This window comes from Labrus mixtus, chromosome 3 (genome assembly GCF_963584025.1).
Source record: "Labrus mixtus chromosome 3, fLabMix1.1, whole genome shotgun sequence".
NCBI lineage: Eukaryota > Metazoa > Chordata > Actinopteri > Labriformes > Labridae > Labrus > Labrus mixtus.
This window is the reverse complement of record NC_083614.1, coordinates 6,156,303-6,172,811: the sequence shown is the minus strand read 5'-3', so window position 1 is coordinate 6,172,811 and position 16,509 is coordinate 6,156,303. Positions and strand designations below refer to the sequence as shown.

Here is a 16,509-nt window from a genome sequence, read left to right as displayed (position 1 = left end):
TATATACACAGCAAGATGGCGTCCATCCAACATATCAGCAACAGTAACTGATGCCCTTGACTCTGAAGCATAAATAGTCAGCAGCTTGTCGGGGTTATTAGCTTCGGCTTCACTATCAGTTTTGTTTTTCAAGATCATATGTCTTCAAAGTCTTGTGTGGGTGTACGCCGATGAGAACACTGATCGATGCTAAGGCCCTGACATGAAAGCATCAAATTAATTCAGAGTCTGAGCTTTTGATGCAAGACTCACATTTAAGTTCCCTGAAAGTAAAAAAGAATCAAATGTCTAAACTTTACGCATTAACAGGGGCAATCAAGTGTTTTTTTTTTTTTGTTGTACTGCATGTTGCCCTTTAAACACAGATTATGTAAATAACCACACTTGCAACACCAGTCAAACAGGTAACCCTGCCCTTGTTTAGGAAGTGTACTGCCACATGTCAACATTTGACACATTACTGACTTCATGCTGAATGGATTCACAATGAAGGATAACATGTTACTGTGACCCTTTTTACTCAGCTTAAGGAAGAAAACTTGAAAATGAAAGTGTTCAACTCCGTCAGTTTTGGATGCGTCTTCTCTGCTGCTGTGATATTGGTAAGAATCTTCTGTTTGATTTCTTGAAGGTGAGCCCATTGTTCAATGTGTGCTCAGCAGACACTGTTAAAGAACTAGCTTTAGCATGTATTGGAGCGAGACAGCCTTCTTCCTCAGGAGATGTTTAAATCACCACATCACCAAAAAGTCAAAAAATCACTGAAGCCTTATGAGGACATGAGTGAGGACATGCGTGTAAACATTTGATTTAACTTCATTTTGCTGTGATTATGAGTAAATTTCAGTTGTTGACTCAAGATCTTGACTTATTCATCTCCTTAGTTCACTATATCGATGGGTGTCAACCAGCCATAGGTTAATTTAATCAGGTTTTTTTTAGATCTTGAGAGAAATAAACTAGTTATCATAGGAAACCCATCAATGTTATTCAGAGATACGGTGATATATAAGTGGAGATCTTGAGAAACCTACCAAAATGTGCTCAAACATGGAAAAACTGAGTAAAACAAAATGTGTGATGTATGTCAGCTTAAAATTAGACTTACATTAATGTGTTTATGTCAGAGCTAAATTCAAGGATTTTATGTTATGTTTAGGAAGTGTTAATTATCTGGTGTTTTTTTTTTTTTTACAGGTTTATGTGACAGTGAGTAAATGTGCCAAGCTGTGTGAAAAGTTTTTTTAAACATTGGGCCTATTAACAGTCTATGGGTTTGAGCCTTTGAATAATGTTTTTGTCCAGACTGCTGAATGTGTAAAAGTTGATGATCAGCCCTTTCAAGACATCCATCCACTGCATGCAGTCCGTCCTAAAAGTTAATTTAAAAAAAACATCAGTAAAGGGTACTTTTGCTGAACCAACTAGTTTGTCTCCATCGTTAGAATCCTTTCGTACCATTATACAGTAAATTCTATTGTCTTAGTACTAACAACACCAGACCCACAATGTCCAACACTAGCCTGCATGTCAGGAATTTTTTTGTGGACTTGCAAAAAATGTTAGCCGTGCATGTTATTGTGCGTTACCTCTGTTCATTAGGCTGGGGATGACTTCATGCTGTGGGTTCAGTACAACATTCTTTAAGAGGTTTCTTTTGTTATGTAAGACAAAGGTATGAAACTTGATCTGAGGTTGTATTAGAGCCTGACAGACTTTGAGGTCAATAAGGATCTAGAGTGAATAAAAGCAGCTCCAGCTGTGATGGTTGATCATGTTTGAAGCATATAGATGTACTAGGGGACAGCATCCCTCAGCCTGGAACAGGTGCTGACATATTGAAAATTAACAACCATGAGTCTGTAGGGATCAGCTGGAAGAGCCGCGGTATTGACGCCACGCCTCCGCTAAGGAAAACTTAACTTAATGATAAGAACACGGCACAAGTCCCTCAGGTGGGTACAGTCCACAGCAGAACACATTCTTGTTTGGGTCTGAAGCCGTAACTCACTGTACCTTCCACAACAGAACTGCCAGTCATGGCATTTTATACCGTTTTAAAGCATCAAATAATGAACAAAAAAGATACTTCTCAGGAAAAATGTGACTAACTATCATGACAACACAATATTTGAGAAAAGGTATTCAACGCTTTTTTTAAATATTTGACCCATGCATGTCCCATCTGTTGTCATTGAGAAAGCAAAAGTTTATGACCTGCACTGCAGCCAGTCAGCACATTATGCTGTATAATATCTAAATGATATGGCTTCACTGCAAGCTTTTGCTCGGTCCATCCTAAATATACACACTTACTCTCCACACAGACTCCGATTATACAACCAGTGCCTGCAGAAACACTAGAGAACGATGCAACACGTTCTACAAACAGACTGGAACTGACTACAAATAAAGGTTACCGTCTGTTCAGCTGTGATGCTGCATGTGTTGCAGACTGTGAACTATAACAGTTCTCTCTTCTCCCTTTTCTTATCAGCATATACATCATAAAACACGTAGTCCTCTACAGATATAGCTGTGATGGACCTACTGTATGTGGGCTGGTGATGAACCACAAATGATGAACTGTCTGCACGGTTTAAAAATAATATATATTTTTGAAGTTTTGCAATCATCAATGTCATGTAATCATGTCTTCTGCCTTATTCGTTTTGGCAGATTAGTATCTGTTTAGCTTCTCCACCTTTTTTAAAGCCTTAATATGTGATTTTTCACATTTAATCAAATATATCCTCTGAAAATAACTCTGTGAGTCATGACTGTCTACAATGGGTGTAACACCCGAGTCCCACTGTTTGTGATGTTTTCAGAGTTCTATCTTCCGTTTGTTTACATCGCCCGGACGGCCGGCTGACTCCTCCCCTCACGTATAAAAGTTGTTTAATTGAGGGACTAGAGAAAAGAAGAATGACATACTGTACTCACTGATTAACTGTGTTTCTAGATCACACTCATTTCAGGTAAATTTACATGCAGTGTGAAGATACGAGCATAATAAAGATCGCTAGCATTAGCATGCTAACACAACAACGCAGCGTGAGTTGTTTTGGTTTCATGCTGGTGCTCAAGGGCGACATCTGCTGGATCAAAAAATCACATATAAAGCATTTAAGAAGAATCCAACAGATACTTTCCTGAGTGGATGAGAAACTACTGGAACACACTGGAAAGCGGTGGATGAATTGGGTCTGAAGGCTGTGGGTGATGATGTGTCACGTTCACAGCTTGTGTTTTTTTCGCCCCAGGCCCCAAAAACATCAGTTGATACACATTTAAAGGACGTGAAAATGTCCTCTTGCAACACAACCATGTTTCCTAAACAATTCGATTGGGCAAAAAAGATTGCTTGTTTTTCCTCTTTATTTTCTCTCTGTGTATTTATTTCCCTCCTCTTTTCTTTAACCCAGGCACTCTGCGTGTCCAAAACCATTTCGACCTCCTCAGCCCGGCCTGCTGAGAGCCGGCCTGACAATTTCATAGAGTTTCACTCAGCGCCTGACAGAGTGGTGGATGGCTCAGCGGTCCGTGTGCACTATCAGTGCTCCAGGCCGTGTCGGCTCGCCGTGGAGGTGGTGGTTTCCACATTAAAGAAGACAGATTTTGTCGTTTTCAGGAGGAGATGGATCGGCGGCGCGCCCGGAGTCTCCAGGATCCACCGGGTGCTGCTCAGATTGCCTCCGTCCATTTTATATCAACAAGACTTTTTCAACAGGAGAGTTTTGGACGCACAGAAAGCGTCTGTCCGTGCTTTGTTGGAACATCTTGATGAAAGCAGTGAACCCAGGACGCACGAGGGCTCCTCCAGGTTGAAGGTTTATAAAGTGCTGCAGATATATCCAAATGAACGTCCCACTGCGTGTGCTTCATGGTCTGCTCACCTTATGTGGCAGATGAGCAGAAACAGAACTCAGTGTCCACATGAGTCAGGTCAGAACAATCATTGTGATTTTAACATCCAATCCTTATCATGATACATATTGATATTATTATGAGCTGTATGTAATCATTTGCTGTTTTCATGTCTACACAGATGTAATCGATATGCTGACATTCCCTTTGGCGAGCACCGGTGAATACTTCGGAGTGATCCGCAGGCTGCAGCCTTTCAGGGACCGATCCCTGGAGAGAGCCCGGCGTCATGCTGTGACAAAGCCCAGGTTTGGACTTCACACACTTGATTCTCTCTCTTCTTATTTTAGCTGCAGCTCGTTCTGTGTGAAGTTAAATTGCACAGCAGGAATCTGCAGCGAGTATCCAAAGGTTGTGTCGAACACTTGACAAGAACGAGATTATTGGACAATAAATTCTGTCATCCTGCTACATATTGCCTCAGATGTAAGAAAGCAAAGATTATTTATGTATCACCTTTCACTGACAGAGGAATAAAAGAAATCCAATATAGAATCAAAAGATAAAACAGTGAATATAATATACAATGGGGACAGGTAGGGCACAATCTAAAAAGACAAAATGCCACCTCCTACCTAGATGCTTGTCTTAAATCAGTGTTTTTTTTCCCACATGATGCACACAGTATATCTCATGACTATTGGGAGCATACAGAGTACATGGAGTAGATTGAGCCTCAATGACATCACCCAGTGGTTTAAGGACAGCTGTTTTAAGACCTTAAGTTCAACATCATGCTCTGTTTTTAGTAAAAAAATAAATGAGTTTGTTTGGAAAATATAGAAGCCAAGGGTTAGTACTGCTGAGATAAAAGGTAATTCAATTACAACCGAGGCTTATTAATGGAATAAAATAGTAATAATAATAATAAGAAGAAAACATAGAGCTTTTTTTCTCCCCACAGAATGAGATTCAGTTGTGGAAGCTGAACTGACTTGTGTTTTGAGACCTAAAAGCCAAGAGAGTTTGTGAAACAGCAAACATGTAGCTCACGCTGAAATGATTCCTCTTCAAATTAGCAGACGCTTTTGTCCAAAGGACGTACATCTGAGTGTAAGTACAACACAAGCAAGGATCCAGAGAGGAGGAGACAACATCCGTTAGTGCAAAGAAACAGCTTTAAGTCTGATGGGATACAGGTGCTGACAGCCAGGGCACAGAGGCGATGCATCGTTTTTATCTTAGTTTGAATCTTCAGGGAGGCTGGCTGAACAAAGATTCAAACTGAGGAATTTAAAATACCTCTCATGATCACTGTTCTTGTAAAACAGACCATGATTAATCTCTGTGGGAAAAAAACAACTTCAGTCCTGACTCACATTCATTCATTCATTCAAGTCCTTAAGGTCTCTTTTTCAATGATGTCGAGAGTACAATCAAAACAAATTGATTCAATCTTTCTTTTTTTTCCTTTTTGATTGATTGGTGACAGGAAAGTGAGCAAGCAGAGAAGACAAAACTACAGTTATTCTAAAGAGCACAGTCAAATTGACTTACTGTGCCATGGTAACGGTTGCTTTGAGTGTGTTTTGTAAAGTTGTTCCAGGTGTGAGCAGCACAATGGTAGTGTTTGTGCCTGGAACCTCCAGCTTTAGCCATCACTTGATGGAGTCTGATAATGATTAATAATAATAATAATGATAATAAAAATAATACATTTAATATATTTATTATTAACTCAGTTTAATAAAGAAGTGGTGTCAGCTGTAAGATTACATCAACATGCTACAAACATGTACAAGCCACCAAAAATAAATCAATGTGAAGGGAAAAACAGCTGCTTGTTAGTGTTAACAAATCAACAAAAAACTTCTTGATTTAGTTCAATAATTTTGTTAAGATTTAGAACAATAAAAAACAGAGTCAGTCATATTATTTACAGATAAAGTTTAACGACCAAACAGCATTGTTGAGCTCCTACTCCTGGTCCATAAATAAAAAACGTAATATCAATTTAACTGTTGATTTATGAAACATTGTCAGTAAAGTAGTCATTTTTTTTAACATGGGCCTCTATGAGGAAAGACTCTCTTTTAGAGCCAGCCTCATGTGGCCATTTGAGGAACTGCAGGTTTCTTGGCTGCCTGATCATCAGACTTTTATTTAGCAGCTTCAAAGTGAAAAGAATTGATCTCCTGTCGTTTATGGTGCATCTCAGTTTCACTTAGAACAGCCTGGAAGTTTTGGATGTGAAGATCCCCCGTTGTGGTGTTGGAGGTCCATGAAATTAAAACTAAAACCGACCATGCAGTCCTCTGTAAGGCAGCGCCAGAATTTAAAATGACTTCAGAAAAAAGCAGGAAGTCTGCAGAGAGATTTAAATTTGGAGTTAGATGTGACCATCTGTTGAACTGTGTTCATGTCCTGGCAGCAAATTGTTGATGGTTTGCAAACTGTGTCACTGCAAAACATGAAATCAAGTTAACATATGCTTACTGATAAAATATGTCTTCTTGCAGGGAAGTTTTAAATCCTTTAAGCCTCTCACATGTGTCAAGTTTATATTTCTCTTAATTATCAAGACATAACCTGTAACCCAAGAAATACTCAGCAAATCATATAATGATAATAGTTTAGATACATTTCTAAGCAAATCTTATCCTAGCATAAGTACTTCTGGTCAAGGTTACTAAAATCCAGCAGTTTTTCCTCCTGAGAGTATGTAGCTTTATTTCAAGATGGTTGTAGCATTATTGGACAGATCTGAAGTTTTAGGCCACATTTACACAAAAAAGATCTATTGAAAACAGAATCTTTAGTGTTTAGAGTGACGATAACATTTAGATGACAACTGCCGTGCAAACACATCTGCAAAAATTACAAAAAAAGCTGCAGCCTCTACATGTCAGACCAGTAGTTATGGTGAGACTTTCTGATGAAATTACTCTTACATGCGCACATACTCTTCCTTCAACAGAGCGCTGAGGTGTAAACAGGACAACACACAAATGTTTGTGTGGACAGATGATGAGCTAGGGTCGCTACTTCAAGTGACTCTAAACTACAAGAGAGTAAAATTCAATAAAATGTTGACTGGACACAAACTGAATTTGGGAGTCCGCCATTGTTGTAGTCCACCTACTTGCTCATGGTTATTGACTGGAACTTCAATGTGCATGTGGTCAGCAAATAGCAACCCGTGGTGTTGAAAATGAACCCAAAGCAGAAGTGCTAAACAACTGAAGTTGCTCGAGTTTCCGCTTGATGCTGGCTCCAAGAGACCTGGAAGTCACATACAAACCCCATTGTCCGTTTTTACATCAGAAATGTTTCAGCTTGGTTAAAAAAAAAACATTTTGGTCTGATTAGTTAGGTCTACATCGGCACACACTGGACAGGGTGTGAATTTCTTATTTATTTTTTATAACTCATCAGTTTTGATTTTATGAAGGAAAAGCGTTATAGTGAGGCTTGTGTCTGACCTGATTGGCGGGCATGCGGATGTTACAGTTTGTCAAGAGCCTCAAAGCCGTCTCAGCTCCAGCTCTTAGCCTATAGAGTTAAAGTTAATGTTGACTAAAAGTTAGAGGGTTTAGTTTAGAGTTTAGGACTCCATAGCCCCCTACAGTAACAGATGGATGACTCGGGCTTGTCCATTTATATTTTCAGTCCATGGTTTTCCATAGTAACGGCGAATATCCAGACAACACAACGGCAGAGACGCTGCCATTTTTAAAAGTTTGCACTCTGGATCCCATTTTCAAAAATTTAATTTTGTAGGCACCCAAAACCCTTTTGTCATGTAAACAAACATCCAAACGTGGCTTTAGTTTGTGTTAACTTGTTCTGTCAGCAGATCGTTTTTAAGGAACATTTTCAAAATTTTACAGCTACTCCCCCCTTGTTTTGGGAGCTTAATTTTTTTCAGTGTTGAAGATTTATTAAGGTCTAATAAAAGACTAAGCTATGATGAGTGTAATCTTTCAGTTTCTAAGTTTGTCTGTTTCTCCGGTTAAAAGGACCATCTACAGTTTATAACTCAGGTGGTTTGTGTTGATATGAGCGGATTGATCGGGTCACAGGTCACTGATTGTTTCCCCTCGGCGCTGCCAGCTGCACTTTCACTTCCCCGTCATTACAAACGACTCAACAAGCTTCATGAAGCCTCTTCAGCGGAGCATGTGAGCTTTTTATTTACGGTCAATGAAAAGACAGAGAGGTCAGTCATTTTTCAGCAGATAAGCGCTGCGTTTTAAAATATTACCTCATGCTTCAACAGCTGATGAAAAGGATTTGTTGAATCATGTCTGTCTTTGGTTTTTAGAGTCACCTTATCCGTGTGGATCTACCTGCTGAAATGGTGTCACAGGAAACTCTGCGGGATCATCCATCACGTGGACAGAAAGAATGTATACGAGTCGGTTGTGTTGCAGCTTACAGACGCAGGTGAGTCACAGCAGCTTGTGGGTACACCTAATATCATCTGAGGGGGATTAGACTGAGGTATCATGAGACGGTTGTGAGTGATGGTGTGTGTTTTGCGAGGCCGTGGAGCAGACTGTGTTATAATGTATTAATAAAGAGCTGTGGATCTCTCTGTGGTGAAATATATGACTGTCATATCTCCTGTGTAGGGGACGTCATAACTCAGGTCCGAGTGACAACTGGAGAAGATGCCGCTTTCCGGGCTGGTTTAACGTTGCCGCTGTGGAAGTGGATTAGATTAGACTGTTACATACAGGACTCCAAGGTATAAAAACCTCAACATGTGCTTCTGGGAGGTGGGATAAGGAAACACAGGCATTTAAAAAAAAAACAGCTCCTGGCTACATCCTCTGATTGGTTCAGTGTCCTTGCTTTGCAGTGTTTGATTTCCTGTGAAAGAGGCAATGGTTGGTTTCCAGCTGGGAAACTGCAGGGTGATTGCTGTGTTTCTCCAAAATTTGAAGAGGTCCACAGCTGAGAGGGTTTTATTTCTCAGTGTGTCATGAGCTCATGCCTTTTATTGTTTCCGACTTTCAGGCACTGCTGGATGCATCGTGGGATGATATAATGCTCAGAATTACATATGAGTAAGACATGTCATGTTTTTCTGAAGACACTTTTTACAAAATGTCCCCTTTTAATTATTCAAAAGCAAAAACGTTACTGTTGCCTTTCCGAAGCACAAGTCTAAAAACAGAGATGACTGACACAAGCATCATGATCACTATGATAAAGAGACTGGTTAAAGTGTTTTTTTTTAAAATATCTTATAGATTTAATCAGAATGTCCGACTCGATGACACTGACGGATACTTTGCGATGGGAGGAAGCAGATTCTTGCCGGGCATCCACGGCTATTTCGGGCCTGCCAAATATTACCGTTTTGGAACTGAACAGGTAAAAATGTGCTGGTTTCTAATCATGAGTCAAATGTTATTGCTTTGTTTTTAATCCCTATTATGGGTATAGTTTATTAAAAATACAATTGAATCCATGCCACAGGTGAAAAATCAACTTCAACCCAAGTCAACTGAACTGGAGCTGGATGCGACTCATCAGGAGTGTCTGGAAATAAAAACATTTACAAAAGCTTTCCTTCACGAAGTAACCCAGAGTCACCCTATGTCACAGATTAGCAAAGGTGAAACATGTTTTGTATTTATTTTAGCCTTTTACAAAAACCTTTCATCACCCTTTCATAGATTTAGTATAGGCCTACAGGGTGTCAATCAAAGACTGTTCCTAAGAAGTTACATGGCCACCTTGATGTCATCCTTTAGTTGTGGATCCTTTGTGAAGATCCTGCCAAAATGCAGGTTTAAAACACTTCTAAACAAGAGACTCTGTCCATTTTGTATGTGTCCGTGTGTAGTCAATACAAGAACCTTACTTGTATGCAGTTATATGGAAAAAAATATAATAAAGAGTGGGAGAGAGAGACTGGATCTGACCTTAATACAGCATGCTGATGATGCTGGCATATATATAGGCTATCAAGTGGCCTCTCTTTTACACTATGTGGTAGGTTAGGTAACCTGTTGGGCTTCATTTTATTTATTTGAGGAGCCAGGTCGCTTGTTTTGGGCTTGTTTCCATAGAGCTGGTTGCTTGTTTCTCTCGCGAGATCTGGCAACACTGCTTGTATGTGAACTCTTCTGTTGACTTTGTGTCTTTTTATTTCAGATACCACTCCCTTCATCAGATCATGGGGTCAGACCAGAAATAAAATCTGCAATCAAACATGGAATTTTGAAAATCAACTTAGATACAGCCAACTCTTTCATTTCTTGCTGTCAAAACAGGAGGAAATCAGAACAGGTGGTGTAGATAAATCCAGGGCTTAATCACATAAGTTGACTCATACACAACTCACATCATTAATTACAATTTTAATCAACTTTCTGTGTCATTGTCTGTAGGAGCTTTGGGCATGGAGCACCTTGGGAGTGCTTTGTTTGAGCATGCAGTTAATACAGTGTTCATGATCAATCAGGACCATAATAAAATAACTTTTAATTCAACGTCTTTACTACGAGAATCTTCCTGCTTTGGGAATCACAAAGCATCTCTCCTGTTGGCCTCCATCTACCTCTCCGGTCTGGGAAACTCAGTGGATTTACAAAAGGTAGATTCAATGCTTCCTCCTTAATGATTGATGCTGAATGGACCCTCGAATTGCAAAACTATTTTTAGATTTTTACGAGTTGCTTCTTAATTATTTACAGTATTTGTTCTTTGGTTCTGCAGAGTGATGGGCAAGTTACCGCAAAGTAGTAATTAGTAACGATCTTAAGTTCTCTGGCGGGCAACAGATTCAACAGTTGATATCCTCAACAACATGCGATGATACGAGGCTGTTTAGTGGTGGCTTATAGATCTGGTGGTGATCTTAAACCAAGCCGTGTTTAGATGGAGTGGCTCCTCCTTGGTCTACAGAGCTAACGTGAGCTACACCTGGCTCTTCAGTGTTTATAGTTCAGGACTCTCTGACAGCTAGTTTAGTACAAGGCTTCCTTCCTGCACATAGACTACAACTTACCACTCGATTTTTAAGTTAATCAGGTAAAAATAATGTCGGTATATATCCAAGAATGAAAGCACATTCCTAAAATATCATTAGCCTGCGTGTCTTTAGTGGGACACTTTCTCCCAGGATGCTGCTTTGCTGACGTTAGCTTTACCTCACCTGCCCAATCAATCTCAATAAACCTTACTTTTATGTAGCCTAGTTGTCGGCTATTTCAGTTATAAATTTCAGTAAATTTCTGTAGTTGTAACCGCTTAAGTGTATTAAAGAAGTAACTATATGTACTACTAGTTACAGCAAATAGTAATGGAGTTACAGTTACTCCAGACACTGGTGCTGTAATATAAAGAGGACTGGGGTTCATGAAAAGTCCCTTTTTTAGCCAAACGTATTATCTTCACCTGACCTATAACCAATCAATCTTTGTGCTTAATTCTAGATTAATGTATACAATTAAAAAAAAAAATAATAATAATAATTATATGTATATATATATATATATTACTTTGGTTTGGTGAAATCACCAGAACAGCTCACGATTTGGGATCAAATGATATCTCAAGTCAAGGGACATAAATATGGTTAAAGAAATACAACTATTGTGCACATTATTCGAGCCGTGCAGGTTACTGTCACCACATGAACTTCTTTAACATATATCCCAACTGGTATGGTGATGATTGATAAAAACAATGCATGTTTGTTTCAGGGTCATGTCTATAGTTTGATTGGTGCGGCTGCTGATCACCGTTTGGCCCTGATGCATGCTGGGTATAAACACTCACAAGGACTTGATGGATTCCCTAAAGACTTGGACTTAGCTTACAGCTACTATGCTAACACAGGGCTACAGAGCAGCATTGACATCAACAGCATTCATGAAAACAAGGTATGTAAATCTCAAATCACTGGTAAAACTGTGTCATAACCTTTAGCCATACGAGCTTCTTGGTCTGGCAAAATGTGTCTTTGGTCCACAATGGTAGGACTGGAATTCTTATTGGATATGTTGATTGAAATTGTAGGCAAACAAAGCACAAAATGTCATGTTTATGATCAAGAAACAATAAAATATAATGCGATAGGATACGATAGATGAACTTAAATGTCCTCTGAGGAAAAAGTGTCTTGTCGTGCTACACACATTTAGCTGCATACACACTATTATAAAATTATAAGCAAACAACAATATGTTATACACAAAGAATTACAAACTAATACAAACCTGAAACATTGAATTTAGATGAATTAAACAACACACTTTTAATACTACATTTTAGCTTTCATGGGGGCGGCTGTGGCTCAGTTGGTAGGGTTGTCTCTGCTCTCTTTTTACCAGCTCCTGCAGCAACATGTCCGATGTGTCCTTGGACAAGACACTTAACCCCAGTTACTCCTGCTGCTTCGTTGGTGGCATATGAATGGGATTAGTTACTTCTGATGGTCTCACATACATAGCAACCAATGCCATCAGTGTGTGAATGTGTAGGTGTCACACGCGGGGTGACATCACTTTGTCACACCTCTATTCAGAAGACTAGGAAAACGTTATACAAGCTCAAGTCCATTTACCATTCATACTAATGTGAGTCTTAGTGGACTTGAGTTTTCCTAACAGTCAAGCTTGTCCTGCTTGAGATTGAAGATAAAGATAAAAGTATGGTAACAATGTTCTTTAATTAGTTCTTTCCAAAAAAAGTAAAAACAAAAACACAAAGTAAAGAAGCTGTTGAAAATGTTTCTATGTACAGTACAAACAGACCTAAAAATGAATCCATCATTCATTCACAGTTGTACATTAGACATTCACAAAGAGCCTGTACAACCACATGACAGCAGTTCAAGGACTGCCTCTAAAACATGATTAATAGTACGCTTGATGGTCCAGCGAGGAGGAAATCTTAATTTGAAATGTGAATGAGTCAGCAGCCTTGATGAATAGAAGAGGAGCACTCCAAATATAAAAAGAAAACTCTACTTCAGACTTCCTGTTTATTCTTGGAACATTTAAATGAACTGCATCAAATGAGAAAGACTCTAATGTCTGCTGCAGCTTGAATAAGCAGCCAATGCACAGAGAAAACTGTTGTGGTGACTGTAGCTGGTGCATTTCGAGCAACCTGCGGAAAACCGTTCTGAGTAAATGTCTGTACAATAATCTGTCTGGATACAATCTTAATTAAACATCCTGGAAACCTATTTCCCAGCTCCTTATCATAAGCGATAAGGTGCTACAGGACCACAAAATGTTCTGCCAAAATTAGAACAGTTTTATTTATTTAAATCCAGCTGTTTTCTCTCAGCTCATCAGAATGGTTTGAAAGTGGGTGGAGATCAGTTGAACAATATTTGAGACACAATCTGATGAGTCACATGAGGACAGCACAGTTAACAAACTGCACCCAGCAGAGCTGATGATCCGGGATGGGTTACCAGAGTTCAAATTTAAAGAAATAAGAATTAAATATAATTTTGTTTTATAATGACACGTTTTTATTGAGGAATTGATGTATTAATAATGAGTAATTAATTGAGCCCTGTGCAGGTTCTGTATAAAAATGCAGAATAGTATTAGCCACTGATGTTTCAAAGGGTTTTGGATTTCCAAATAAAAATAGTCAATGTGGAGAGCAAACATGATGCACTTTAATGTAATCCCATCACTGGTCATCTAACATTGATTTAGCTTTAATTAACATCTTTAAATAGTTGCCTGCATACGAGTGCAGCTGATAATCCCCTCTAAATTGTTTCTCAACCATAGGCTCTTTAAAACATAGATGTAGTCTCAGTGACGTTATAAATATTTAGTCTGCCATACAGTGCGCCCAAAAAGTCATGAACTATACTACTACTACTATACTAACTTTTTTTAACCGCTGGCTGTTAACTTGTTAATTTCTGCTTTCAAAATGGACATTTTTGAATGGGTGTATATGGTGTCTTTCGGGGGTTTTGCAGCAAGGTTGGTGGTAACTACATTTTTTCCCATATGTTTTCTGAAACAGTAAAGAATGTTTGAAATGGCGCGCCGATGGTCTAGCACCCCATATACAGAGGCTGTGGTCCTCTCAGGTCTCTGTTGAGAAATGTGTCTAGGACTCTGTCCTGCAGTCAAAAAGAGAATGACAACGATAAATTAACAGAGATGATACAAAACCCCTTAACAATGCATCCCATAGCAGCAGCAGCAGAAATTCCCTATGACAATGTTTCACAAAGGGCAATGCATAAACACCCTTTGACTAAAGTAAGTATTGATATACTTACTTTGTCGACAACCCCTTGTGGCTTTGTGGACTTAGAGTCTGAGGGCCTATATCCACCTGGCGTTTGTTTTCTGGGTGCCAGCATCTTTCTTCTATTGTTCCTATGAGGAGAGAGCGTTTGCTGCTGCTGATGGCCTTGAAGTCTCTTTGTCCTTTTTCTGAGTGCTTCACCTTTTTCGTACAGCTGCTCCTAAGGATTCTAGTTGAAAATCTTTCAGCTTTTCAGATGGTGCACATGACTTCAAAATATATGATATTGCCCGTATCTTTGTCTCCTACAGACTGTGTCATGTACCCACATCCTCCCTGCTCTGTGTCAGATAGGAACCCCCGGATAGCGGGGGCCATCATGAATATTATTACAGACAAAGTATGGAGTGGGAGCAACTTCTATTTGATGTTCATGGCTATGGAAAAAGAACATTCTCAAATATAAAACATAAATTAAAAGCAACTCAGTCAAGACTTTTGTCATCGAGAAAAGACACACGTGCTGCCCTTTAATTCTCAGCGCACAAGCACTTCATCCAAGTGCACTGCCAGCGCTTTTCTGCTTGAATAAAATGCCAGATGGACACAGGCCCTTAATGGACATAGACACACATGAATGTTTATGGCGGTTCAGCCTGGTCTTAGTGAAGAATGTGGGTTTCTGTGCCTGTCTGGTAACAGACTGCTCATAGAGTGTTTGGAGAGATAGTATTGAGGCATATTGGTTTTTAGATCAGGTAAAAAAAAAAAAAAAAAAGTACAGCAACACTGTGACTAGCAGTCGGCTGACACGCTAACAATTTCTCACAGGCTACAAGATGTTAGCATTGCAAGTGATCACTGTTTCACCAAACTGAAAACCCCTTTTTTATGTTTTCAATGTTTGTATGTAATTTTCAATTGGGTACATTTTATTTGTCATAGTAAATATTCTTACTTTGTTACTTTTATTGTATATTATTTTATTTTAACTTTGTTTAATCTCTTAAGGTGAGGTTCTGAGATAAGCCCTCGTGGGTTTCTACCTCACCTGCACATGTGTTTTATTTTTCTGTTTGACTCTTCTTTCAAAAAATTTGCAAATAAACTAAAACTAAACTTGGAGAGTGGTACTATCATTAACAGCATTGTTTAGTATTAGCTATAATACTAATATTAGAATATATTTGTGTCTGTCTTTCCTAAAGCAACACATTATTGAACACATCTATCTCGATAATCCAGAGGATTTGAACCAACACAACCACGAGAAAACTGACGTCTTTCAGTATGTGAAATTTCTAGCAGAGAGTGGAGACGCAGAAGCTCAGGTAAGTTTGAGTTAAATCCTTTTTTTTTTCTCCTTTCATGGTTGAAAGAAGTCATCTGTGGTGAGAAGACTTAAAAGCTCTGTTATCTGTAGAGACAGCTGGCAGCGATGCTCTATAGAGGCTACAACGGAGCTACAAAAGACCTGGAGCGTGCCGCCAGGTGGTTTAAGACCAGCGCCATGCAGATGAAGGATCCTGTAGCCATGTTCGACTACGCCATGATGCTGATGACGGTTCTTTAAGATTATTAAAGACTATTTCATGATCACATTGGACATTGAATGGATAGTGTGTGTCTGTGTTTGGACAGATATCGACTCACTGATTGATGTTGATTCCTTCAGGGCGAGGGAGTGGAAAAGAACGGCAGCCGAGGTTTTCGACTGATGCAGAAAGCTGCAGAGATGGTACCTGCGTCCTCCTGGAAATCAATCTGTGTCTTTACCTTGTGTGCCTTCACTACAGCTCTGTCTGTTCCCCTGCTCTAGGGCTCAGATAGAGCCATGAATGGTGTGGGCTGGTACTATGGGAGATTTCTGAAAGACCACAGAAATGCAGTCAAATACTTTGAACAAGCAGCGTTAAATGGAAATGAAGACGGCATCTTCAACCTGGGACTATACCATCTCAACCGGAAGAACCCGGACAACCCAGTGAAGAATGAGGTCTGAGCCCCATATCTTGTCAGAATACAATTCACTTAGCAGACACTTTTATCCAAAGCGACGTACATCAGAGAGTAAGAACAACACAAGCAAGGATCTAGAAAAAAGGGAACAATGTCAGTAAGAGCAAACGATCAGCTTTGAGTCTGATTGGACACACAGGTGCTGACAGGAAGTGACCAGAGGCAAAGCACAACATTGAGGGCAGTTCTTGAGAGCTCTAATCAGTATAGAAACCATCTTATAAGTCATCGTTATCAAACAAAAACCATCGTCATTACCATCATCATCATCATCAATAATATGGAGACCATCATCATTAAGTTAGTATTCATGAAAGAGCTGGGTCTTTAGCTTTTTCTTAAAAGTGCAGAGGGACTCTGCAGATCCAA

At 39.4% G+C, this 16,509-nt stretch overlaps 2 protein-coding genes across 4 annotated transcripts in view; both read left to right on the top strand.

The window, feature by feature from the left end:
* Nucleotides 1–16,509, top strand: part of LOC132956355 (sex comb on midleg-like protein 2) — a 486,888-nt gene that overhangs the window by 229,166 nt on the left and 241,213 nt on the right. The gene's annotated exons all lie outside the window — the stretch shown is intronic.
* The window catches only part of LOC132956345 (protein sel-1 homolog 3), a 51,475-nt gene that overhangs the window by 26,321 nt on the left and 8,645 nt on the right, over nt 1–16,509 (top strand). Inside the window, exons 2-16 of one of the 2 annotated variants that reach the window (XM_061029736.1) lie at nt 525–602; nt 3,429–3,948; nt 4,052–4,178; nt 8,195–8,316; nt 8,505–8,620; nt 8,893–8,942; nt 9,129–9,252; nt 9,358–9,496; nt 10,039–10,173; nt 10,275–10,480; nt 11,592–11,771; nt 15,330–15,452; nt 15,545–15,685; nt 15,797–15,859; nt 15,941–16,117. In XM_061029736.1, the coding sequence (XP_060885719.1) occupies nt 546–602; nt 3,429–3,948; nt 4,052–4,178; nt 8,195–8,316; nt 8,505–8,620; nt 8,893–8,942; nt 9,129–9,252; nt 9,358–9,496; nt 10,039–10,173; nt 10,275–10,480; nt 11,592–11,771; nt 15,330–15,452; nt 15,545–15,685; nt 15,797–15,859; nt 15,941–16,117 (2,280 nt within the window). In that variant the 5' untranslated portion in view covers nt 525–545. Of the gene's footprint in view, nt 1–453; nt 603–3,428; nt 3,949–4,051; nt 4,179–8,194; nt 8,317–8,504; nt 8,621–8,892; nt 8,943–9,128; nt 9,253–9,357; nt 9,497–10,038; nt 10,174–10,274; nt 10,481–11,591; nt 11,772–15,329; nt 15,453–15,544; nt 15,686–15,796; nt 15,860–15,940; nt 16,118–16,509 lie in introns of those variants that run through there. The other variant, XM_061029745.1, reaches the window with a different exon arrangement.